General features: G+C 38.8%; 3 protein-coding genes across 4 annotated transcripts in view; 1 reads left to right on the forward strand and 2 right to left on the reverse strand.

The window, feature by feature from the left end:
* LOC111654045 (connector enhancer of kinase suppressor of ras 2-like) overlaps positions 1 to 12,459 on the forward strand; it is a 29,922-nt gene extending 17,463 nt beyond the window's left edge. For both annotated transcript variants that reach the window (XM_023404886.2, XM_023404887.2), the window contains exons 10-22: positions 682 to 815; positions 2,080 to 2,282; positions 2,465 to 2,554; positions 3,459 to 3,649; positions 3,746 to 3,794; positions 3,914 to 4,092; positions 4,176 to 4,249; positions 5,671 to 5,742; positions 5,977 to 6,044; positions 7,408 to 7,508; positions 7,588 to 8,068; positions 11,009 to 11,208; positions 11,294 to 12,459. In XM_023404886.2, coding sequence (XP_023260654.1) covers positions 682 to 815; positions 2,080 to 2,282; positions 2,465 to 2,554; positions 3,459 to 3,649; positions 3,746 to 3,794; positions 3,914 to 4,092; positions 4,176 to 4,249; positions 5,671 to 5,742; positions 5,977 to 6,044; positions 7,408 to 7,508; positions 7,588 to 8,068; positions 11,009 to 11,208; positions 11,294 to 11,341 — 1,890 coding nt within the window. In that variant the 3' untranslated portion in view covers positions 11,342 to 12,459. The remainder of the gene's footprint in view (positions 1 to 681; positions 816 to 2,079; positions 2,283 to 2,464; positions 2,555 to 3,458; positions 3,650 to 3,745; positions 3,795 to 3,913; positions 4,093 to 4,175; positions 4,250 to 5,670; positions 5,743 to 5,976; positions 6,045 to 7,407; positions 7,509 to 7,587; positions 8,069 to 11,008; positions 11,209 to 11,293) is intronic.
* Positions 12,460 to 17,029: 4,570 nt separating this feature from the next.
* On the reverse strand, positions 17,030 to 18,435 carry LOC111654008 (olfactory receptor 52L1-like). Its single transcript, XM_023404820.2, has one exon. The coding sequence runs from the start codon at positions 18,433 to 18,435 to the stop codon at positions 17,494 to 17,496; it is 942 nt and encodes a 313-aa protein (XP_023260588.2). The 3' UTR covers positions 17,030 to 17,493.
* A 3,110-nt stretch (positions 18,436 to 21,545) lies between these two features.
* On the reverse strand, positions 21,546 to 22,586 carry LOC111653946 (olfactory receptor 52D1-like). The gene has a single exon (XM_023404700.1). It carries the CDS (start codon positions 22,584 to 22,586, stop codon positions 21,624 to 21,626), a length of 963 nt encoding a protein of 320 aa, XP_023260468.1. The 3' UTR covers positions 21,546 to 21,623.
* Positions 22,587 to 24,695: the final 2,109 nt, after the last annotated feature.

The raw sequence follows: 24,695 nt of genomic DNA on the forward strand, positions 1-24,695 counted from the left end.
AGCATCATCTCCTGGTAATACATCTCTGATATTAGTCAGCTGCGAGTTATGCAACGTATTAGCATAGTTTGTGCAGTGAGAAATTAATATTCTATTGTTGAAAACATTTCACTTCTTTCTCATTTAATCAGTTTGTGTTTTATCACTGCAAAACAGACATCTTGTGATTGGATTACATCTCTCTGTATGTTCAAGTTGATAATTTTTCAGCCCCCTATTTTGACATAATAAATGTGACAAGAGGGTGATTAAAAATATATCGCCTGTATATTTTGTTAGAAAGATATGATAAATAAACAAGGACAATTCTATCTCCTCGAACCGTGTTTAAGGGTCTATGTAGGCTGTGACCAGATTTTCCTTGACCTGAATGAGATGGATGACTCGACTGCTCACCAACCTGTCTTCTTGTGTGCACCAGTTAGAACTGGAGCATCAGAAACATACAGTACACTGCTCATTTCACGGTTGAGATGTTCAGCAGCACAGTCTGAACCGAAGGAGTGGGCCCTGACTGACTAACTGACTGAACTGCTGTGAACTCCAAATTTTAAATGTGTCAATCCCTGTAACTGTTCCTCTCCTTCTTTCTCTCTGTCTGTCTGTGTGTGTCTCTCTCTCTCTCTCTCTCGCTCTCTTTCACACATACTCACACATACACACACAATTGCTCACACACAGCCAATCTTCCCCCAGAGCCCCGGCAGCAGTGTCGCCACACCCACCAGCACTTTAAGCACTCCATCCAGGAGGAGTAGCTGTGCCCTGCAGGACCTCTTCATACCCCCACCTCCGGCAGAGCCATACACACCCAGGTGAACACACACACACACACACACACACACACACACACACACACACACACACACACACATAAAGCACATAGAAGCTTGCTTTCCCAGATATTAAAGGTACGCTGTGGGGTCCTTGACCACTAGTAGCACTATGGATCAATAAGTTGTTTTTTTTTGTTTTTTTTTGCATGCAAATGAACACATGCAACTTGCAACTTAATACAAATTCCTGCTACCACTTTCATGTTGCGGTGGTGGCAACGCACAAACATGGATGTAAACAATGCACAATTTAAATTGTTCATCACATTTGTCAGGCCTCATGGATAGAAACAGTGCAATTACCTGTGAAACACTGAATGTGAACAATATAAACTATAGACTTTAATGTGTGAATGTGAACTCGGTCCACCACTTTGGAGCAGACTGAAATCTCAACATTTATTGGATGGATTGCCATGAAATTTTATACAGACAAACACTGTCTCAAGAGGATGCATCCTGCTCACTTTAGTTATCCACAGACAAAGCATATCATGTAAGTATGCTGTTAGTTCACAGCGCCATTCTGCCTTATTGCAGCCACACAGATCCATGCAATGTAAGTTTTTCACTAATTGTAAAGTAAGGGACCAAAAACTAAAACTAAATCTTACTGTCAACAAATGCCATTAAAAGACCAAGCCAACAATTAAATTATCCTACTAACAAGTTGGCCACTGCCAAAGCCTGATTATTGGTCTGTGGCATAGAGCTCCGTTTTCATCCAAAATCACAGAGTGAACGATGAACATGGACACTGACTCTGTACTTAATTTTGAGTCGATACATTTTACAAATCTGTCATTATAAAAATCTGTACTCATTTGAAGCTGAAGTCCAAAACAAATGCACCATTTGTCCCTGTCTGAATAATGTTTGCTGAAAACTAAGTGCCGAACCGTTTTAGGAGATAATTTATATATATATATATATATATAAAAAAAAATCTTAATTAGGAACGAATTAGCTTGGGGCTGAGAGCTGCAGAGAGGCTTGAGAAGTGAGAAAGTATTGATATATGGACTAACACATTGTTGGTTTTGGTCTTCTCACAGGATTTGTTGACAAGAACAAATATATAGAACAGCGCTAGTCTTATCCTTTCAACTTCTATTTTTACAGCTTACGTGAGAAAGATGTTAAGTTTTCACCCTGCGGTACATTCTGATTGCGCCATTGCTTTGTTTGTTTTATTATGATCATAAGTGATTTTAAAATTAATTCCTACTTTCCGTTACGGCAGAGATGACAAGGGAAATCTGCCAGGTGACGATCTGCCATCGGACGTCCATGTCGCAGAGGGATCTGAATCACCAAACTCCTACCTAGACCAGGAGTGTCGGCGGCGATTTCCTCTGGTGGAGGAGGATGCGATACTGTACTGTTACGAGTATGACCAGAACCAAGAGGTGTCATCAGTGCGCAGGGGGAGCACTCCCACCTATGGTAAGACCTCAGCCCCCCCTCCCCCCTCTGAGGACTCACTGCTGTAATTGTGAGAGCCAATAGCTCAATACCCTGTGAATGTGACGTCTGTACATTTCTGAGATGTCTGTGGCTGTTTGATATGTGTGTGTGTGTGTGTGTGTGTGGGCAGCTGTGTAATATTGACGTTCCCTGTGCTCCAGGCAGGCTCAGGCCCATCTCAATGCCAGTGGAATACAACTGGGTGGGAGACAACGAAGACCTGGCCAAGTTGAAGAGAGAGAGCCGGAGAGGTGAGTGGGAGGCAGTGGGAGAGGGAGAGAAAGAAAGGGAGGCACAGAAAGAAGGAGGACAGAGAGGGACAGAGGGAGCCGAGGTGAGTGGGTGGATATCTCATTATATCCTCACCCTCTCAGATCTCTGAGCCAAAAAGTAGAAGGATGAGCTGGCCTGTCAAAACTCATAACATGCTGGATATCAGGTCCTGCCTCTCTCTCTCCTCCTTATGTTCATAATCTATCACTTTTCCCTTCATCCCTCTTTCCCTTTTTCTCTCTTTCTTGCTCTCAGTTTTGCCATTTCCCCGTGTTTGGATATAAAAAGTACACTGTTGCTTTGGCAACGGTAGAAATACATTTTCCTGAGATTTTCACATGTTGTCAGTGAACGTTGAGCTAGGTGGTAAATGGAGTGGGAGGAGACTGCATTGCTTTATTTCAGTCTCAAAGACAAGCTTGAGTGATGTGTTTGTTTCCTCAGGGGATGGTGCTGATACGTTGCTCCTCTGGGCTTTTCAAAAAAGTGATGCTGCTATATTTATCTACAAGAGACAGTGTTTGGAAATTTTGCGGCCTTCCTGCCTGACAACAGCCTTCCTCTGTAGATTTTTTTAATGCCTTTCAAATACTCTAGTTGAAGCCTTTTGAAATGTCAGCATCCACTGATCACAGGCAGCTCATTAGTTTTACGGTAGATTACACAGACAAAGTGTTGTCCGTTTTGTGACATAAACTATTCTAGCAACTAATATGTGTTAAAAGATAGAAAATTCAGCTACGTCTTTAGGTTACTTAAATGGTGTCGCATCTTATGATACAGAGCAGAGCATTTCGTTTTAAAATTATATATAAAAGGATAAATTCATTTCATAAAGTCTGTGCTGCACTTAATGAGTTTGCCTCTGTTGTGTCTTTGCAGAGAATTCCTTACTGCGTTTTGCAAGTGAGGATAAAACTCCAGGAGAGGACTTCCTGCTGGGACGCAGCCTGAGTCAGAACAGGAGGAAGACTGAGCGAGGAGGGAGCCCCACCCATTACACACTGGTCCCTGCCCTCCAGATGGAAGTCTCCCTGTCCACATCCAGCTCTGACTCTGCGTCCCTCTACCATGTCAGTCCCTTGTGTCTGTGAATTTAGTTTTTTAGAAGTAGGAGCCTGTACCAGCACTGGCATATCATCACTCTGTTTTCTTTGTTTCCATCACAGGTGTTTGAGCGATCCTCACTGCTGTCAAGATCAAAGAAGAAGAGTAAAGGTAGGAGCAGTGGTTTAAGGAGTTTGTACTTGAGCACTCATTTGTACTCAGACTCAAAGATGAGCAGGTTTTTCACGAAGACCCCCTTGTCTGTTTTGTTCCCCTGCTGGCGACTGCAGCTGAAAGCCCCATGTCTTCAATCAGTAAGCGACGGATTTCCTGCCGGGACTTGGGTCAGGGGGACTGTGAGGGCTGGCTGTGGAAAAAGAAGGACGCTAAAACATATTTTTCGCAGAAGTGGAAGAAGTACTGGTTCATCCTGAAAGACACGTGCCTGTACTGGTACATGAATGAGGAGGTGATTAAGATCATTTTGACTTTATTTTTGATTTTATTCATCATGTGGCGCTTTGATTTTCACTCTCCTGTGGCTTATCACAGGATGAGAAGGCAGAGGGCTTTGTCAGCCTCCCAGAGTTCAAGATTGATCGTGCCACTGAGTGCAGAAGGAAGTTGTGAGTAACGATTTTTCATCTGGACACCAAACATCAAATTTCATAGATTTGCATTGCTTTTCCATTGAGCCTCAAAATTAGACAAAACTAAACACAAAAATCTTACATACAATAAAATTCACAGAGCTAACAGCATAGACTTCATGATACCTATGAAGATAAAATCCTGCGAATGTATTGTCGGAGCTGAGATAAACTTGTGTAAATTGGCTCTTGGCAGATATATTTAATATCTTAGGCGACTGAGTATTCAAAACAGACAATTTACAGAGGAGGATGCCTGACTCACAAACAAAAACATTTTAGTAAGCAGACAGGAGGACAGCAGATGCATTTATTAATGGCTTTATGTATAGAATTTTATATAAATTTAAATCTGAGTTGAAGAATAAGAAGCAGCTGTGAATTCAATTCAACTTCAATTTTATTTGTATAGGGCTAAAGGGAGAGAAAGAAGAGAGAGAGACCAGAAACAGCTGAATATACTGTTGATTGTTATAGTGAAAATAATAATAGTAATGCCCCTAGGTCATGCCATTATCATCAACAATAATAATAATAACAGTAATTATGATAATAATAGTAATAATGAGTGTTGGATCCTGCAGCGCCAGAATGTGTGCTGATGCCTTTAGTGATGGAGAGAGTTTAGAAAGATGGAGAGGCGGATCAAAGAGTGAGGCACTTAACTTGTGAAAGCAGTTTACTTGCACAGCTGAATTTTTTATGTTGAAAGAATCAAAATTTGGCACAAATCCCTTTTCCACTTAATAAAGAGACAGACGACTCAGACCACATGGGAAAAATGGTGCACAACTTCCTTCCCTGGCTGCGCTGTCGCAGCCTCAAGGTTGAGTTAAAGTGAGCAGATGTGAGTTTTTAAGGAAACAACAAAAGATAAAGATCTTTCAATAAATTACCATAAGATAAAAACGTGAGCGTAATCATTACGCTTTTGAAGCTTAGTAGTAGTAGTAGAAGTAAGTAAGAAAGTAAAAAGTAACCAAAGGAAGTGCTTGTAAATCCCAAATAGACAGTTCAGTAAGGTTCAAATATTAATCATGTGCTACTGTATACAGTATACTGTATATACTTGGTGGCATATAGCTGTTTATGTATTTATTGATGGGTTTATTGTTCACTATTGGGTTAATGCCAGTGAATTCAGGTTTTTTGATCATGGGGACATTATGTTATTTTATTCATAATTATGTGTGTACTTGTCTTAAACTTGCCAAAAATAAACAGAGCCATTTATCTTATGATGCAAAGTCTTGCTGTTTTGTGTCAGTCTGGATTAGAGTATGTGTAATCATGTGCCAGTTAATCTTGGCAGTCGTCTGCATTCATATGTTAACGTGCGCTATATGTCCCTGCGCTCGGCTTGCATTTCATTAAATATACCCTTGGTTCCCTTTCAGTGCTTTCAAGGCTTGCCATCCGAAGATAAAGACCTTCTACTTTGCAGCGGAAAACGTAGACGACATGTCCCGGTAAGTTAATGAGGTTGTGATAGTCGTAAACGCTCTCACATCTGCACCTACGTTTAAACCCCCTGTGGGAAAGTCCACCTTGAAACTGAGCAGTTTTGTACACACACACACACACACACACACACACACACACACACACACACACACACACACACACACACACACAAGCACAGGATGTTTTATTAGATGTGAGACTGCTTTGCGTCATGTCATGGCTGTTATTCTCCCACACAGGTGGCTGAGTCGTCTCAGTATGGCAGTGGCTGGCTACTCCGAGCAGGAGAAAATTCGGCAGGAACAAGGTGAGATTAGTCACAGTCTCTGTTCACGGTGCTGCAAAAGATTCTGTTACAGGCTGCTGGTCAACAGTTACATAAAAATGTTGAGATTAAGCAGTGAGACATCACGCTGTTACTTTTAGATGGAGGAATCACATATAAATAAGTAATGACTAATGCATGGATAATTATTTTACCTTGTCTCCATTTGGTGAGGTTTTAATTTACTCTCACAGGTTCACATAAGTGATTTTCCATCACATTGTACGTGCACCTTCAGCTCCATCTGATACCTCCAAACTGGCAGCTCAGAGCTACAGGCTTCATTTTAACACCCAACCAACAAAATAAATCTGCCAATTGCACTTTACCGCTTAATATGTTTCTAGAAAGCACTGCTGTTTAAATAATGATTGACACATGAATAATAAATCTGGTATAGGACCAAATTGCTGTGGATATTTAATATCATGTCTGTAGCTGGTTAGCATATTAAGTGTGCGCATGTTTCAGCTTTAGTTTTGCAGACTTGCTTTAAAGTGAAGAGTTGGCCGGTTACTTTTTGTCTTGAACCTCCATTTATACATAAGATGTTACTCTTTTTTTTGACTGTTTGACTTCTAGTTTGCTGGTAGTTGACTGTCAAACTTGGAGGGGTTATAAGGAAATAAATGTGGAATTGAACTGCTTAAATTATAACCTTGGAATGTATTGTGTGATTTGATACAATAACCTGGTGAAACCAGAGAACTCAATAAACAGATCTTATTTCCAGATCAGCAGCAGAGGCTTTAACACCTCTCTGCAGTTTCCCCTCTTATTCAAGCTTCTCTGCTTTGTGCTGTATAGAAATGCTAATTTTACGGGAAGAAGGCATACTTTTTATTTTCATATACTGGTGGTCTTTGGCTTCTTACATATGGACAGGAAATACCCCCCCCCCCCCTTCGGTGCCCCTGAGCTATTCAGAGCAGAGGAGCCTATGTAGAAACCTAGCAAAGGTGGGCGGGTGAGAGCAGGTGTGTCATTGGTTTTATGTAGAGGGGGCTTCTACCTTCACAGACAAGTTGCTAAATTAGACCCTTAACACCTCCAGGAGACTTAATAGGAAGTTATTGCATCTGAGATTCATCCTCACCCTCAACAGTACTCAGACCTAGATTTATCTGCGTCACACCAACATTACACCGACACTGCAGCTGAACCTTTCAGGGTTGATCATTCTGCCTTGACACAGCAATTCAACATCAATTTCAATCATAAATTTGATGTGTTTATGATTTGTACCAGCTATAAACATCTGAAATATACTCTCGTAGTCCTTTCTACTGCATTTGATTTTGCTCTGCTTATAGAAATAAAATGTGACACCATCTGTTGTTGACAGATTACTGGAGTGAGAGCGATCATGAGGACATGGAGATGCCCTCGATGCCAAAACAGGACAGTCCGCCACCACCTTATGACACCTATCCCAGAGCATCCTCAGTGAGTCTGCCAGCCCTTAGATGAATAGATCTAGTAGATATCACCCTATGTTACTTTCTAACTGTCTATTTGTACGTAGGTGAGTCCATACTTGGAACCAAAACGTGGCCATCTCTCCTCCTCTGACACATTCCAGTCCCGTTCTTCTCATGAAGAGTTCCACTCTGAGCCTCAGGAGGGAAGCAACCACAGCATCTCCCCTGGGCAGAAGACGAGCAGCCATCGAAACTCTTGGCAGGAGCAGATGGAGAGCAGCACCAGGATGCACTACCTCCAGACATTTCCTGTGGAGGAATCCCTGCTACCCGAGGACAGAGACCAACTGGCAATGGAGTACCGCAGGCAGTCCACCCTGCCTGCACCACGCAGCCTGCTGCAGGAACAATACAGAGCCCTGCCTCTGCCCCTCAGAGCCAGTATCGATTCAGACGCAGGAGGAAAACCCCGCAGTTTCACGCTACCCAGGGACAGTGGGCTCCACGCTATCCTTGCCGCCACCGCCGCTGTATCGGATCCAAGAGAGACCCAGCACTACCATCTGGACCGGGCCAGAGACACAGGTCAGACTTACATGCACCACAAGAACAGACATTTTAAATTGTAAGTTTGAGAATATATTGCATTATGTTAGAGCTAAAACAATCAGCCAACTGATCAATTAGCTGATCAACAGAAAATTAATTCACAACAATTTTGATTGTCAATTATACATTTCAGTCATCCATCAATGTGGTCACCTTAGGAAAATATAATGGAAAATGTTCACCACTTTTTAACTACAGGACACGTCCATTAATTGCAAAAAAATGACCAACAGAAAAATAATTATTGGTTGCAACCATTCACATTTACAAATGAACTGATATTTAATATAAACTGCATGCACAAGACATGCTCCGCAGCAACCTGTGTTACATATAGCACCTTTAACAGCAGGTGCTGCCATTGAGACTGTGTGAAAATTAATTAGCAAGAAGTCAAAATAGATTGCTCAAAGTACCGTACTGCTGTTAGAATTCCAGGATCATTAGGTCTTGTATGAAAAAGTATTTTATCATCAATGTTAAATGACGTCCAGTTTAAAATCTGTTCAAATGAGGAACATCTGAAACATGGCAGGAAATGTTGATGAATGGAAACTTTAGCAGGGCTGGGAAGCACTGAGTAAACCATTAGAGAAGATCAAGGTATCACACTGAAAAATATCTCTGAGCTCATCCTGACTTGTTCTTAATGTAAGGACCTTTTCTGCTAACTGTTATTTGTAGGTCAGGCTTTTCATCTGCATAGTTCTGAGCAAGTGCACTTATTTGTCGTCAGTTATTTTATTAAAGCTGCTAACAGACAGCCAGAGCCAGCAAATGTCAGAGGTTGAATACTGGCTATTATTGCTTTATTGGATTGGATTTGAAGCCAGCCCATTTGCTGCCCCTTGAAGACCTCCAGGGCACTTGACTAAGTGAGAGGAAATTTTGTGTCTTATTTGATTCTGATGTATCTTGGCAGTCCACTCTCTCTCTCACTCATACACTCAGGCTCACTCTTTCTCTTTCTCTCTCTCTCCTGCCCGATCGAGATGTTATTGTGCCTCTTGGCAGGGTTTGGATGGTGAAGCGAGGAGCAATCCTTTCAGCCCGTGTTAATGTTGAATTCTGAACAGAATAAAGTAACACGCCCAAGGGTCCTCTCTCCTTGTCCTCATTTATCCATTGCTCTACCGTTCACTCTCTCCACCACTGCCTGTAAAGATGAGACATAAACACAAAACAGGCGGCAAATAAAGCATGATACATTTCAAAGCACAGCCCCAAAGCTTCAGAACGTGCCACCCTGCTTCTAAAACACAAAATAGTGTGACGACGAACAGATTCAGCACTCTAGTGTAATGTTAGTATCATGCCAACAGGGGGCAGTGTATGTAAACAGGAGAGAAGAGGGGTCCTGGTAGTTTATTAGAATGATATATGAGCTGTGTGTTTTTCCCTTATTGCTCATCCTGAAGAAAATACCATAAAGAAAACATAACACAGAATGATATAAAAAGAACACAAATGTGTACCATGGGAGTCTGCGAAGAAGATTATATCTATATAATATCTATATAAATATCTATATTATCTGAGTAAACAAGAGAAGATTCACATTACTTTGATATATAACAGCGTGACATGGAACACGAACAACAGGAAGAACAATGGATGGTTTCTAAAACTTAAACACAAAAAACTTTCATTTCTAAAATCCTTTAAATTTAATGTTTAAAATAGTTATTTATTACAATTACAGTTTAATTTGTTTTAAGAACTTTTATATTACAGTATGTTGAGATTTTACACTAGAGGTAAACTAAAGGTTCAATTCACCCAAATTATAAAAACTCAGTCTTTTGTCTTCTTTAGCAAGCAGAGTAACATTTACTCAAGTACTGTATTGAAGTACAAATTTTAGGTACTTTACATGGGTATTTTAATTTTATGCCACTTTATACTTACACTATTACAATACAGGGGCAAATATTGTACTTTTTATTCCATTACAGTTATTTGTATATACAGACAGATCTTCATCTCAGATCTTCATCTCAATCTTTGCCTCTGGCGTTCAAATCAATAAAACTGCCCCAGGGTTGAAAATGTTTTTTGTTATTTTTGTGGTGCTCACGCCATGAAAAACTCAGCAGCAACATGTTTTTCCAGAAAATAATGTTCTTGTTACTTTTGAGTCCCTTGACCAGCCACTGATTATAGGAAGAAATATGTGTCATTAGAAACTTTATTTGAATCCTTTATATTTGAAAAATTGCATTAAAAAAATGATCGAATTTAAAGCACATAATTTGAAGTTGTATATTTTAACTTGATTAACTGCATTGAAAAACTGAATCTGAATAAAAAATTCTAGTGTTTTTAGTGACACATGTTTCATCCCATATACTAGCTTTTTATTATTATTAATTATTAGCTTCGGTGACAGATTCATCACTAAAATATTTTGTTAAACTTTATGTTTCTGAAGTGTGTTTATTCAGTTTAAAAAAAATAGTAAATGTACAGTGCATTTGGAAAGTGTTCAGACCCCTTCAATTCTGCAGCCTTATGCTAAAATCCAAAAATGTCTTTTTCCTCATCAATACCCACTAATGATTGAAATTGAATGAATGGTTGTATCAAACCAGAGAATCTTGTTCCTCGCAGTCAGAGACCTTTTGGAGCCTCATTGCAAACTTTTACTGCGGAGAGACTTGTGTCTGGCCACACTGCCATAAAGCCCAGATTGATGGAGTGCTGCAGTGATGGTTATCCCTCTGGAAGTTTCTCCAGCTTCATGCAGGATCTCTGGAGCTCAGCCAGACTGACCATCAGATTCTTGGTCACCTCTCTTACCGAGGCCCCTCTTCTCCCTGGTGTTTACTTGTATTCTGCTGTAAAAAAAAGTAATCCTCATCCTTGAGTTTAGTTTACTGTAAAATCTTGTCAATTATTGCTTGTCCTTCTTGTCAGGCCATGGACGAGACTGCAGGATGCAGGCAGACTCTCTTGGGGATTTGTACCGGGCTCTGGAGCAGACAAGTCTGTCCTCCTCGGCTGACCACAGATCAGCCAGCCGCCTGGAGTATAAGCGCTCATTTGTCCGCCGAGTTAATGACCCCCTGCTAAATGACAAACTTCATCGCCTCCGGATCCTCCATAGCTCATTGAAGGTATAACAATATCTTTTGAGCATTTATATTTTTCCATATGTGTTGTATTTGCCAATTACTAATTAGTACTTTCATCTCCTTGCAGAATGTCCCTCTTCAAGACACAAACCGGTCGTTGGGTTTTTTAGGGTAGCCTGAGAGAATCAGTGTGTTGATAAAACCTTGACCGTATTGCCTCTGCCTGTGCCTCACACAGCTGGCATCCCCTTGCTGGAGATAAAAGGCACCAAAAACCATAATTTCCCTGCTCGGCTCTCCATCTCCTCTCCTTCTACTGCTCGTTCAACCTCACTTGCTGTGTGGAAGCACAAAGACACGGTGTCCCTCTTCGCCCGATCTCACTCTCTTAAAGATGACGGCTCTCAAAAAAGTCAAAAAAAGGGATGTCTGGCTCGATAAAGTAACTTGTAGAGTCACAGGGTTTCTGAACAGCAAATAAGCACTTTGTGTCTGCATCGAGGACTTGTGGAAAGCTTTGTAATTCATCGCTCACATGCATGGCCGCCCCCCTTCGCTTCTGGTGAATCGTTTTCAACATCATGCTGGAGTTGTGTACAGCTGCCCAGTAAGGTTTGATGGGGGAATTAAAAGCAAAGCTATCTTGGATGTACACAACATTTTGTTATGCATGTGTGTATGATTAATGAGTATGTTCTGAGTGTACAGGGTGTTAAACATATATATACATATTGAACATTACATTACTACAACAACAACGTTTTGGGGTACTTACAGTATAAAATTGTAAATCAAGTGCTGTGCCTCAGTGATTGTGAATGTACATTGTACTTTTCAGACAGAGACAAGGGAAGATATAGAAAGCAAGCTATTCCTCAAAACAGGAGCACAAAAATATAATGCTTGGCAATAATGAACTAGTATTGTAAATTACTTAAGGAATGATCAGAATAGTTGTCTATTTTTGTATGCATGCTGTCTACCTGATTGTTTGTAAAACAGTTTTGTATTTCTAAGTGTGTTTGGTCCAGAGAATCCTGGTGTCCACCCCTCTACCACGTTGTCTTTTTAAGACTTATTTTACAATTTACCACAGAAAAGTTGATTTTTTTAAGTGTTCACAACAAAAAGAAGAAAAATTGTATTTATTAAGTGTTTAATGTACAAGCATGCTTTGTATAACTAAAACACATTATTACCATGCCATTTGAAATTGACTGACATTCCTGAGGTGTGCCATATTGTAGCTACATTACTTTTTTATTAAATAAAGTATGGCATGGGCACACATTAGACCCATTGTTAAATGTTTTTTTTTCTCATAATCACATTTAAATTACTATTTTTAGACATTACTCCAGGCAGCCCAACAAGGTTTACTCAGAGGATGATAATAATATGCAAACATAAAACACAGAAACTTGGTATATAAAAAGCCTATGGCCTTCTTACAGGATATGGTAAGTTATAATTAACAGAATTACACAGAGGGGGATCAACACAGGAGGCTGGTGCCCTATCTGCAGTGTAAGTATGCACAACAAAGGGGAATCTCATATTTTTAACATAGAATAAACATAGAAGCCGTTGAGAGCGGCAGGAGTCCAGCCATGAAGACATGCAGATCACACTATTCTTTACAACAAGCAAGTGGAAGGTAACATTCAGGTGCAGGCCATGTCTGTGTTTTAATTTTTTTAAATTTTTAATACTTTTCTTATTAACTTTGCCAGGATTGTTTAAGTGAAGAATATGTTACTGTGTTCATGTTGTGCTTGATTCCTCCCTAAAAGATGCATAGCAAACTATTATTGGTCTATTCTAGTTTAGTTCATGCAAACTGTATTATATCCTTATACACATATAAACACATATAACACCTATAACATCTCTGTGCATTTGTCCACTGAACCTTTGTAACGTCTTTTTCAGCCGAGTGCAAACAGAGGACCTGACTGAACGCTAAATTTAAAGAGGCTGGGGACAAGTTGTCAGAGAACACAGAGAGCACTCCCACCGACACAGTGGAAGATTTGATGACAGACTGTATAAAGGGTTCCTCAAATAAAAAGTTAACTTAAGAAATCTTTCGAATGAGAGGTGCAATATCTTCGAGAACCTGAACAAAGTCCAGTTGCCTGCATTTAGCTCTTAGAGATTTTCAAGGAATAGGTCACCATTATGTAAAATATGCAAATTATTTGCTTTCTTGCTGAGCATTAGATCGGAAGATGCCTGTTAAATCAGAAGCCACAGCCAGGAGCTGGTTTACTTTGACTTTTCTTCTTTTAATTATATCTTATTTGTTTAATTTGTACAAAAACCAAATTGAAAAATGACAAGTTGTGGTTTTACAGTGGGTTATGCATTAGATTATTTCTTGGCCAGGATTCTCCTCTAGATACCTGGCAACCACACAGTAGCAAGACTCCAGGACGTTACTGTGCCCAGCCAATAAATAGCTGTGAACTCCTATAAAACCCCAATGTAGCATTTATACTGTCACTTATTATTTATTTATAACGTTTGCATATTAAAGTATTTTTGCACAGATAACCTTTGGACAGAGCCAGACTACCTGTTTCCTCCTGTGTTCAGTCTTGATGCTAAACTAAGATTACCACAGCTTCACATTTAGGAAGGAGTGTCGGTGACAAAACCTCCTCCTGTTCAAGCGTCCAGATCCACCAGATTGTGACTTACCCACTGTCTGTTCCTTCTCCCTGCCCACTGTTTAGCTCTTTGACCTGCTTCCCGGCCCCACCAAGCCTGCAGTGACTTTTGTGAAAAACAACTCATCAGGTACAGCACAGAATTATGAATAGAAACATCTCCTTAGTTCCCTTTGTTTGTACATACTTCCCAGCTTGTCATGCCCTCCATGACACATGGGGCACACATAGCAAACATGTTGAGATCCATGGAAAGTCTGTTGCAAGGTACACTGATATAGCTGGATAAATGTCTCATCTTATCACCACAAGAGGGCAGCAAAGCCTTTCAACTGGCCTCTTCCCCCACTGCAGCAAAGCCATGGGTTCACAGGCGCACTCCTCAAGGACCAATCAGTTGGTGACAGCAAACTGTGCTGCATTATCTTTACCATCAGTAATCTCTACAAATGTCTCGGTCTTCAAGAGTTTAAATACTTGTATTTTTCACCTTAATGGGGTGACTTGGAGACCAGAGAACAATAGTGAGATTCTGATGAATAATTTTTTAATCACAATGATCATGTTACGCTTAAAATGTTTATTTAATTGTTTTTATTTTGTTGTTGATGATACTCCTGAAAGTGCTGTACCCAGAAGATAATGTTTTGCCCCTACAAGCTCTTTACTGAGTGATGCTTTTAAGTCATCTGCTGTGTTTGATCAACTGTAATTAATGATAGGGAGAAACAAACATCACTTATTAGTGAATGGTAATGTTTTTAGGCCTTTTTGGATGAAGAGGATAGTTGCTTAAGATTTTACTACAAAAATCACACTCAGTCTAACACCAGTAACTTCACTTATATATGGCAAAATGGACCTCATGCATTAAAGTGTCTATAGTATTTCTTTGCACCAGAACAGATGTGGATAATAGCCTCAGAGGAAAGTATAGCAGAATGCTACATTATTTATAAGGTAGTTTCATTTTGAATTGATTTCCACTTCATTGTTGGCTTTGTGATTTTTTTTTTCTTCACTAAATGTAACATTTATGATATTCAGTAATCCCAGGATACAGAGTCATGAACAGGACTCCCCAGTTAGTTACATGAAACGGACATAAGATTTTTTTAATGCTCCTGAGCTATCAGTGTTTTCTCATCAACTGTGAAATGGTTTCTGAGTGCTGGCTGGAAAATGAGAATTATATAGCAGGGTTGACCAGTTTATGACCTTTGAAGTATACAGAGTCCACTGCACAGTAACTTGGACAACTGTCACATAAATATAAAAAAAAAGCCTAAAAGGCAGTTTTGTGTGAAAAATAAGACTTGACCTATAACCTTGATGGATTTTCAGACATTAATTATATGACAACATTTTGGACCGAACAAAAGGGTCGAGATTTGGCTTAGCAACAAACTATAAACTTGTTCTATTCTCTTTATTTTTTATCTTTTTATTTTTTTGATATGCAGTATGTATCGTTAGTTGAAGGGAGGGATTTGTGCAAGACGAGACACCCAGATACTCAGCCGTGGGAAGCAGACTCATAACGTGGCCAATCTGGTCAGAATTTCTAAAGATGTTGCTTGTAAGACTCTGTATGTTGTTGCTAAGAAACAGTTTTTCCTGTGTCCCCAGTAAGTGGTCTCTTTATGAATATCATTACATATTCAGGGGTGGCAAGACATCTTCATCCCTTGCAGACCATATTTATCACTATTTTCACTGTTAGATTTGGGAGTGATGTTTAGGCTGACTGTTTAGACCTTTATACTGTATATTTACTGTGAGATGCAAATGCAATGCAAAGGTAATCGCTGATGTAGAGGAGAGGCTGAAATAGGCTGTATAGGAGACTTTTAAATATTCATCTAATGTGATAAATGTCCAAATCAAAAGCCTGTTAATGGTGTAATTACATGTGTCTCTAATTAATCATGGACAACATTAGGAATTCATCCAGAGGTGTATCCACAGGAGGTCCAGTCTAGAGTATGGGGCTCCCCTTCTGGCCCATCTTTCTCCCACTCTGTGTGGGGCAGAGATTCAGGGCATGGCCCCCTGTCTTCCTGCTGGGCCTCCATCTGGTGCAGAGGTGATTAGGACCCAATTTTTAATGGCAAAACAATGAGTTTATGACATGTGTCCGAGGGGGTCTCACCCAAATGAGCCTCCTGGTGACCACTGATCGCACATGTCTAGTTGTCGCTGTGCCAGGGTTAATGGCAGATGTCCTGCTGTAGAATGGGAGTTGTAGTTTACAGCTGGCTGGTAATTCAAAATAAAGAACAAATCTCTGTTCTCTGTCTTTAAACTCTTTGGGGGATGAGTGGCACCAGTGCATGTTAGCGAGCCTTAAATTATGTGCTGAAATGAGAGACAGCCCGGTTCTGCTCGAGGTTTTGACCTGTTAAAGGCAGTTTATCTTTGCCACTGTCACCACATGCTTGCTCATGGAGGAATGTTGGGTCTCCATAAATAATACTGTAAGATCAAATAATATAAATGGGTTTTGAGACTAATTAAAAGCCACAAGATTTGGAAATACAGAGGTAGCTGTACCACAAATAAAACCCACAAATGATAGTGATATTATTATAACTGTATTTATGAACACACGTGGTTAGGCACAAATAAATCATTTCAACACACAACAGCCAACTACATCAGTCATGCAATCTGTCATTGACATGGTAAATTTATCTGTTTCCCCATGAAGTACTTTTTTGTGATTTCACATACAAGATGCACAAATGGTTTGGAACATATTAAAACCCTCATCGAATGTTTTAATTGTGCTTGTCAAAATTTCCATTCAAATGTTTTTTCAACAAGAAGCAAAACCAAAGAATGGAAAGACGATACTAAAAACCTCAAGCATTGACCTAGTGACAGAATATCTGTGCTTTATTAATTTTAGCAAATTATACAAAAAGGAACACATCATGATTTGCACACTATATTTAATTATATATAGAAGCTTTCAGTTAAAAACAAGACTCCTTTCAGTGAAAGTTCATTTGTATCCTCAATTGACTGTGGCACTTGAAGTCAGGAGGGGAAAAATGAGTAAATCCTGTTCAAACTCAAGGAGGATAACATACAGTTAACCAAAACACTGCACTGCAAATGTATGGTTTATGATCTAAACACAAAAAAACATTAATTTTTGCATTTATTTGCAATTAAAAACACTGGACCAACCAGGATAATGAAATAAACAGTGGTGATTTTAGAATTTGCAGTGCAGGCAGGACAAAGTATGAAAGACAAAAGGTGTGTTCTAAAATTCCAGTGGTATGTGTACTCCAGCACAACAAATGAAATGAAGACAGCGCTGAAAATATGGCTTTACAGCGTTCTTCATTATAATCCAGGATCCACAGTGGAACAGACAAACTAACTGAAACTCAGTACATGACTGTATATGCCTGCATAAAGTCTGAGCTTCAGCCTGTTAATCCTCTAGGAGTTGCACATGTCATTACACGAATTCAACACTCCCCATGTTTTTCTGTGCACTGGCTGATTTTTGTTCTTGTTTTAGTAATGGGACAGCAAATATGATTAAACAACAGGGGAGAGAAGTAATGCCATTTGTTCCACAGGCATCAGTCTTCACGACACTTCACTAGTGCACAATAAATAACAACAGCCCTCTGGGCTACATCATTTCTACTTGCCTACTTTTTCTGCTGAAAAGCCCAAACAGTCGAACTCTTATCACTTGGATGCTCAAACCATAGATTGCTGGATTAAGGATGGATGGGAATATCAAAAAGTAGAGAGATAAAAACAACTTGGTTTCATAAGGCAGGTGGCTAACATTGAATCGACTTTGTGCTATTTCAAAAAAGCACCCGATAGAGTAGTTAATTATGGCTAGTAGGTGGGGGGTGCAAGTCCGAAGGGCTTTGAGCCTGGATTTGCTGAATGACAGTAAACATATCCTCAGGATATGTGCATATGAATAAAAGATCATGATAAGCTGTGGAATCATATATAGAACTACAGATAGTAAGCCAACTATGTTCATAATAGATGTATCTGTACAAGCAAGTTTCACCAGTAAGTAATTCACACAGTAAACCTTTTCTATGGTTCTCTCACAAAACCTCAGCTGAAGAGTCAAAATGAAAACAATTAAAAATGCCAGCATGGGGTAAAGCCATGTGAAAACAATGAGTTTAACAAGCCTCTGTGACATGATTGCATGATATGGCAGCGGGTAACAAATGGCCACATATCTGTCATAACTCATTGCTGCTAGAATTGTGAATTCAGTGATGGCAAATGTGTGTATGGCATAGATCTGTGTCTGACAAAGCGGTAGGGATATTTCATATGAGTGTGACAGCAGCTTGCTCAGGACAGCTGGCAGTAAGGCAGTGCTTCCATACAAACCATTCACAGCCAGGTTACACAGCAACAAATACATTGGCTCATGCAGAGTTTTTTCACGATAGACCACCATGATTAATGCAATATTTTCAGCAACAATAGTTAGATATATAATCAGGAACATGCAGAAGTACACTGGCTTCATGTCCTCCATGCCATAGTAATCAGACAGATGAAAAGATGTCACTTCAGAGAGATTTTTCATGCTGACACAAAGACACAAATATACCTGCACTTTGTTCAATAATCTGAGATGAAATACTCTGAGACTTTACTTTTGGGTGCAGCCCCCCCCCCCACCTGCATTTAACTGCGCTGAGCAGCTTTTATACACTTTACATGTTTTCTCCTGTGAAATGGAGTCATGTGGTCTCACCTACATGCCAATGAGTTCACTGGATTTATATGTTAATTAGAACATGGTATTAGAACAGGAATCAGTTTTATATCTATATAGCAAATAATTACAAATGATTTAAAATTAAAAAGCATAACTTTCAATGGTGTTGGCGATGTTATGTTTATTGTATACTGCAGTTCAGTTGAATTTGATAGTGTATGGAAATATTTACATATAGAACTAACATAAACTCCACCAGCTACCAGAAATGTATATCTTAACACACCGACACTGCTATTTAACAGCTGTAAAGTTTGATGATATCTTATAAAGAGTAGTAGTACAGCTGACAGCAGCATGGGATGAGAGATGATAATTTCACCTCTATGGTCTATTCTCACCTTTGCATCAGTTTGTGCTCTAAGTTTTAGAGGCTGCATCTCATCCACATTATGGCTGCCACATTTCACGATAGTAGGGCCTCACAGTGCATGTTAAATATTCTCAATCATTAGTGTTTCACACAGACATCTATGCACATCAACTTATCCCTCTGTGGTTTCTTATTCTTGATCTGCGCCATATTGGATCCATACATTGGCTGCGGTGCTGTTTGTTAGATCGATATTAAATTCATAATGTTCATTGGAGCTGACAAGTGTGAGATATGCTGCTGGGACTGTTAATGAATCTGGTACCCTGAATATATCGTATGAATATTTTTTCTTTTTAATGAATCCCCTTTTTAATCAGTGTTATTAGCCAACAATACTGATGATTGTGTTTACACATCACATTTTCACCAAGGTCATTTATTCTCCTGGTGTTGTCTACAGGTCATGTATAGTCTCACTCTCATTATGAAGCAGTTGCTAATTGCTTCCAGGGGGATGTAAGACACTGACTGCTAATGAGCGTATTTATTTGTTTAGCTGCTTCCTGGTTTCCCTGGAAAAATTAACACAGAGTGGGAAAGATTTCCAAATAGTGATAGACACAGTGAAAAAAGTTTATATCAACATTTATAAACAAAGTATTGACAAACTTTAAAACCATGTGGTTATTTAAACTGAACATAATTGATACTAAACCAAACTAAACTCAGGCCTTTGTCTCTATCATTGGGAACAGTTATTACTGTATGCCTTCCTCCTCCTGTTCTATGTTAACCATAAAATCACTGTCTGTAATTTGCTGTTTTGATGCTATCATTTAAGGAAGTTTTCTCTGTGAATAAGTCAGCTTTGTTAAACATATTTAGACCTATATACGTACACACCCTACAAACTAAGATAAGTTATTAACTTACAAATTGTTTCGGTGATGTCTTATTGACTTGCAGTGAGTGCTTTAACCTCACACATCCAGCCAGTTGTGTCTCTTCACGTTTTTCATCCATTTTAAATCAGGAAGTGCAGTGAGGTCTGCCCTGATCACAGATAACAGAGATTACATCTGCGTCTGTCGTCAATGTTTAATAACCATTCAGTTTTTCTTTGATTCCCCACAGAAAGCCAATGGTGAATTTCAGCGGCCACTCCAGTTGGCTCTGAATGACTTTTGGGATTTGCACAGTTCATTGTTGCTTCATTCATTATTTCTTAATGTGAATAATGTTAGATACTTGTCAGGAAATGTGCAGGACCGTCCCCTTCAGTATAGTGTGATATGTCCCCTGAGAAAGCTGCAAAAGTTAGTGTAGATGTTATGATAACAACTTTGGAAACTTGCATCATATAGACTAATGGAAATTAGTCTGAATGGTGCAACTATAGGACAGGCCATTTGGTAAAGTTGCAATACTACTGCAGTATGAATACAGCATGAATAACCTACATGCCTCGTGCTGATGAAGTTGTGTACTTCGCAAAATGAAAATATTGTTATCACACTGTGATTGTCAGGCAGTTTCAGGATTGAAGCTTTGAAGCCAGAGTGACACTTAACCTTCATGAAAGTGATTTAAAGGATTAACAGTTGTTTGGTTGACCAAAATCTAATTCAACGGTGATGCTACAGGTGATCTCAGATAACATTTAAAAGTGAGAAATGTATAAAATGTGATTGCTGAACAACTGGGTACACAAACAAAATATAATTTTGATAGTTTATTTCCTCATGAAGCACATACAGTATATTCATGTGTTAGCTTAAATGGTAATTAAACAAACTCACAAAACATCTATGATCATCTCTCAAAAAACATTTATATTTTCCTCCACTTCAGGTACAGTGGATCATTACAGTCCATGCACAAATGCAACAAATTACATGCAAATGTTTGGAGTAATGACTCATGAAATTAATGACATGATGAATAGGTGATTCTAACCATCTGTCTATATCAGTTTTTAACCTTTTGATATCAAAATATTAAATTCTGAATAAGTGAAAAGTGCAGGGAGGTTACACAAGTAACTAAAAGAGCGTGAAGAATTATTTACAAGGGTCTTGCTGACACTGTATGTGACTGTAACCTTTTACCAGTTACATTATAATCCTCCTAAAAACATTTTTTGCCACCGTGTGCTCACAGCTAAACGCAACTACAATATCAGAAAACAATTTTAACAAAGCATCCTTTCTGATATTTGAAGCCAAGCAGTCTTTACTGTGCAAACACAGAGACCTAAAACCAAAATAAGTATTCAGTCGATGATGACTAAAATGTACAGTCACTCTGCCTTACTGATGAATGTGAAAAAGCAAATGCAATCCTCTACAGTAAACACTTACATATTGAATATCTTCCATACAAATTTTTTGAACTTAAGTATTAAATATGAGTTAATGCAAAAGCAATTAGTAAAATCAAATTAACAATAGCATATCGTTTTCAAGTGTTTAAGTGAAATATACATTTTTGTTTTCCACTTCTGAATTTGAATCATTGGTTTGAATGACAAGATCTATAGTTATTATTATTATCAGCACTGTTAAATATAAAGACTTAATGAGCATTAATTAAAAATATCAGTTTAATATAATTTAGATACAATTCTAAATTATCAAAGAAAGAAGTGCACTGCAGTGCATAATAAGACACTCAATACCTAAGCTGCAGTCACTGCCTTTGCTAACAGTGTTGGCAGGATCTTATATCTAATAAACAGTTTCAGTATATGAACTCTAACTATTTGAGTACCGAGTCCATACAGCACTGGGTTGGCAATTGGTGGAAGGATAATAAAGTATAAAGACAGGAAGATCCGTGCCTCAACAGCTACATGACTCATGTTAAACCTGGTTTGGATAATTTCAAAAAGGGAACCGATTGTGTAGTTTATCAACGATAATAAATGTGGGATACAAGTTTTAAGAGCATTGTATTGAGATTCTCGTGACAATTTCATACATACTCTTGAAATTTGTACATAAGAAAAAACAATCATCAGTACTTGAGGCACAACAAGAAACAGAAGAAGTACAAGTCCCACGATACTAATGTATGATGCCGGTGAACATGAATTTCTGACCAGTTCCATGTTCACACAGTATAATTTTGGCATCACTTTTCCACAGAAGCCCAGCTGTATGGTTAGTGAGTAAAAACTCCCAAACACAACTATGGGGTATACACCTGCTAATGCAAGAAGCTTGACTACCTTTGAATTAGACATGATGCTGTGGTAATATAATGGGTAACAGATGGCAACATATCTGTCATATCCCATAACAGCTAAAATGCTAAACTCAGCACTTGCATATGTGTGTAGGAAATAGACTTGAGCCATGCACCACTTCACAGAGATTTCATATGTCTCAGATAAGAGCACAGCCATAACTGAAGGTAACAATGCAGTGCTGCCATATATTTCATTGATGGATAACATACATGAGAACACATTCATAGGTTGATGCAACTCTTTGTTTTGGTGTATGACAGTAATGAGCACTATGTTCAAAATAATAATAATGAGATAAAGCAGGAGGAATACAGTGAACATCCAGTGCTTGTAGTTTTCCATGACAGCATATGCAGTCATTGTGAATGTTAGTGCTGTCTTGTTGTCCATCTGTCAGTCGAATTCTGAAAAGAAAAACGTGAGCTTTAAAACAATTTTACTTGCCAAAATATAAGTACATTATATGGCATACATTTTGTAATATGTGCGGGAAAAAAAATGCTGGTACCGCATAGAATATACACCAAACTTTATGTTTTTATGAAGCATTTCAGTCCAATTTGCAGGTAAAGATTACTCCATAGGCCAATACAATTACTGACATATCTGTCAACACTACTGGTTCAGGGAGCAGAATACACACATTTAGGAAGTCTTGTTGAGTCTACAGTTACCTGTGCAATCGCCCTTCTCTCCATGCAGTGCACTGTGCCGCTTGAGCTTCGGTGGTCTTTTATCATTGCTCAAGGTGGACATGTGGTGTGCTGTAGTCACTGGCTAATGTGTGTGTTTCATCAATGTGTTGCTTGTTACCACAGTTACCAATATAACCTTCCCTGATCTCGCTCACATTAAGAAATGTGAGTATTTGGTGAGGAAAAGGTAAAAAAAAACAAAAAACAATTGGCTGATATTTATCAAGACACCTGGTTTGCAAAGGGTAAGTATAGCACATATGAATATACTTTTAATAACTAGAGTTCACATTTCACCTTTCATGCAGAAGTACCTTTACATTAAACTGAAGTTTTCCTTTGAAATATCATGTTAATTCTGAAAAATACCTGAATACATCATGTTGCTTTCTGAACCTTTCTGAGCTCTGTGGATTTTACTTGTCTTGTTCACACATTCATCATAAATATTTTGTAATCTGGATTTAAATTAAACAGTTTGAAGAAAGCAGCTATTCTAAGTTTTGTATCATCTGAAAATTGTTCAGTATACAGTACAGCAAGCCTGTGTTTGTGTATGCGTGTGTGCATATCGTGTGGCCTATAACAATTTTCTGATATTTCTAGAGGTGAAAAAACCTGATGAACAGCACTTTACAATCCTGAATATCGGTGACTAGTGTTCAAAAATTTTAATTTTGGTAAGCTTTAATCTTATTTGTTCTATCTGTCACTAATTTACTGCTAATTTAAGTGCTGCGTAACATATATTATGATATAATATATACTGTCGCCCATATAGTTGGAATAATTTTGTTTTCAGACACAATCCTCTGTTTATTCCTATTTAAATGCATCAGTAATCACTTTTGATCAGGTGCAATGATTACATTATGTGTCCCAATTACCCAGGTGAAATGAGATAAATCACATTGTCACAATCGTTTCATGGAAAAAGGAAAAAAAAAATTTTATTCCAACTTCATGAGCAACAGTGTATTTGTGTGTCAACAGTATGGGGTCACTGGCAAGAACCACCACTGATCAAGTGTTGAAACTTTTCCAGCACTGATCATGGAAAAACACACTCATTAGAGGTCATTAGTCCACTTCATGTTTCCATTCCTCTAGAAAGCAATTACACACTGCTGTTTTGCCACAGGTGAGACCTCTCTGGACAGCACCTGGAGAATAGAGAGAGAGGATGAGAGCAAAACAGTAATGACTTCCCTTTGGAGAACACAGATGTAACATTGATGAAACTGTATCTGAAGGGTTGTGACCTTTGAGCTGATGCAGTTCATGGCAATAATTTGTTCAAGCATTTTATTTATGTGTAAGTCATCAAACTGGTTTATACCCACCACCCAGTCATACAGCAGAACTTTGGCTGGATTTCATTAACATTCGTAGTTTAGCCAGACAACCATGTCTGGCTAAATGTTTGTGTAGTTCACATACAATGTAGCAGAGAACCCGAAGTAAGGTAGATGTACTGGTTTCTATTCACTTTCTATGAATAGCAACAAATCCTTCATGAACACAACGGAGTAGAGGTGGTGGCAGGTGGTGCAAAGGACAAAGTTCAGATAAATGAGGGGGCTCAGGAAGGGCCAGGGAAGCTTGACAAGGTAACCAGTCACACTTGGGACCAGCATTATTATTATTCTATCTATCTATCTATCTATCTATCTATCTATCTATCTATCTATCTATCTATCTATCTATCTATCTATCTATCTATCTATCTATCTATCTATCTATCTATCTATCTATCTAACTCAGATGCAGCATAGCCATTTTACTGGTGATTCTTAACAACATT

The sequence above is a fragment of the Seriola lalandi genome, unplaced genomic scaffold (genome assembly GCF_002814215.2).
Source record: "Seriola lalandi dorsalis isolate HSWRI2012SDOR001 ecotype SW California unplaced genomic scaffold, Sedor1 jcf7180002054256, whole genome shotgun sequence".
Taxonomy (NCBI): domain Eukaryota; kingdom Metazoa; phylum Chordata; class Actinopteri; order Carangiformes; family Carangidae; genus Seriola; species Seriola lalandi.

Excerpts from the sequence above, each read along its gene's own strand:
- LOC111653946 (XM_023404700.1), bottom strand. The coding sequence starts at position 22,586 with ATGGACAACAAGACAGCACTAACATTCACAATGACTGCATATGCTGTC.
- LOC111654008 (XM_023404820.2), bottom strand. The coding sequence starts at position 18,435 with ATGAAAAATCTCTCTGAAGTGACATCTTTTCATCTGTCTGATTACTAT.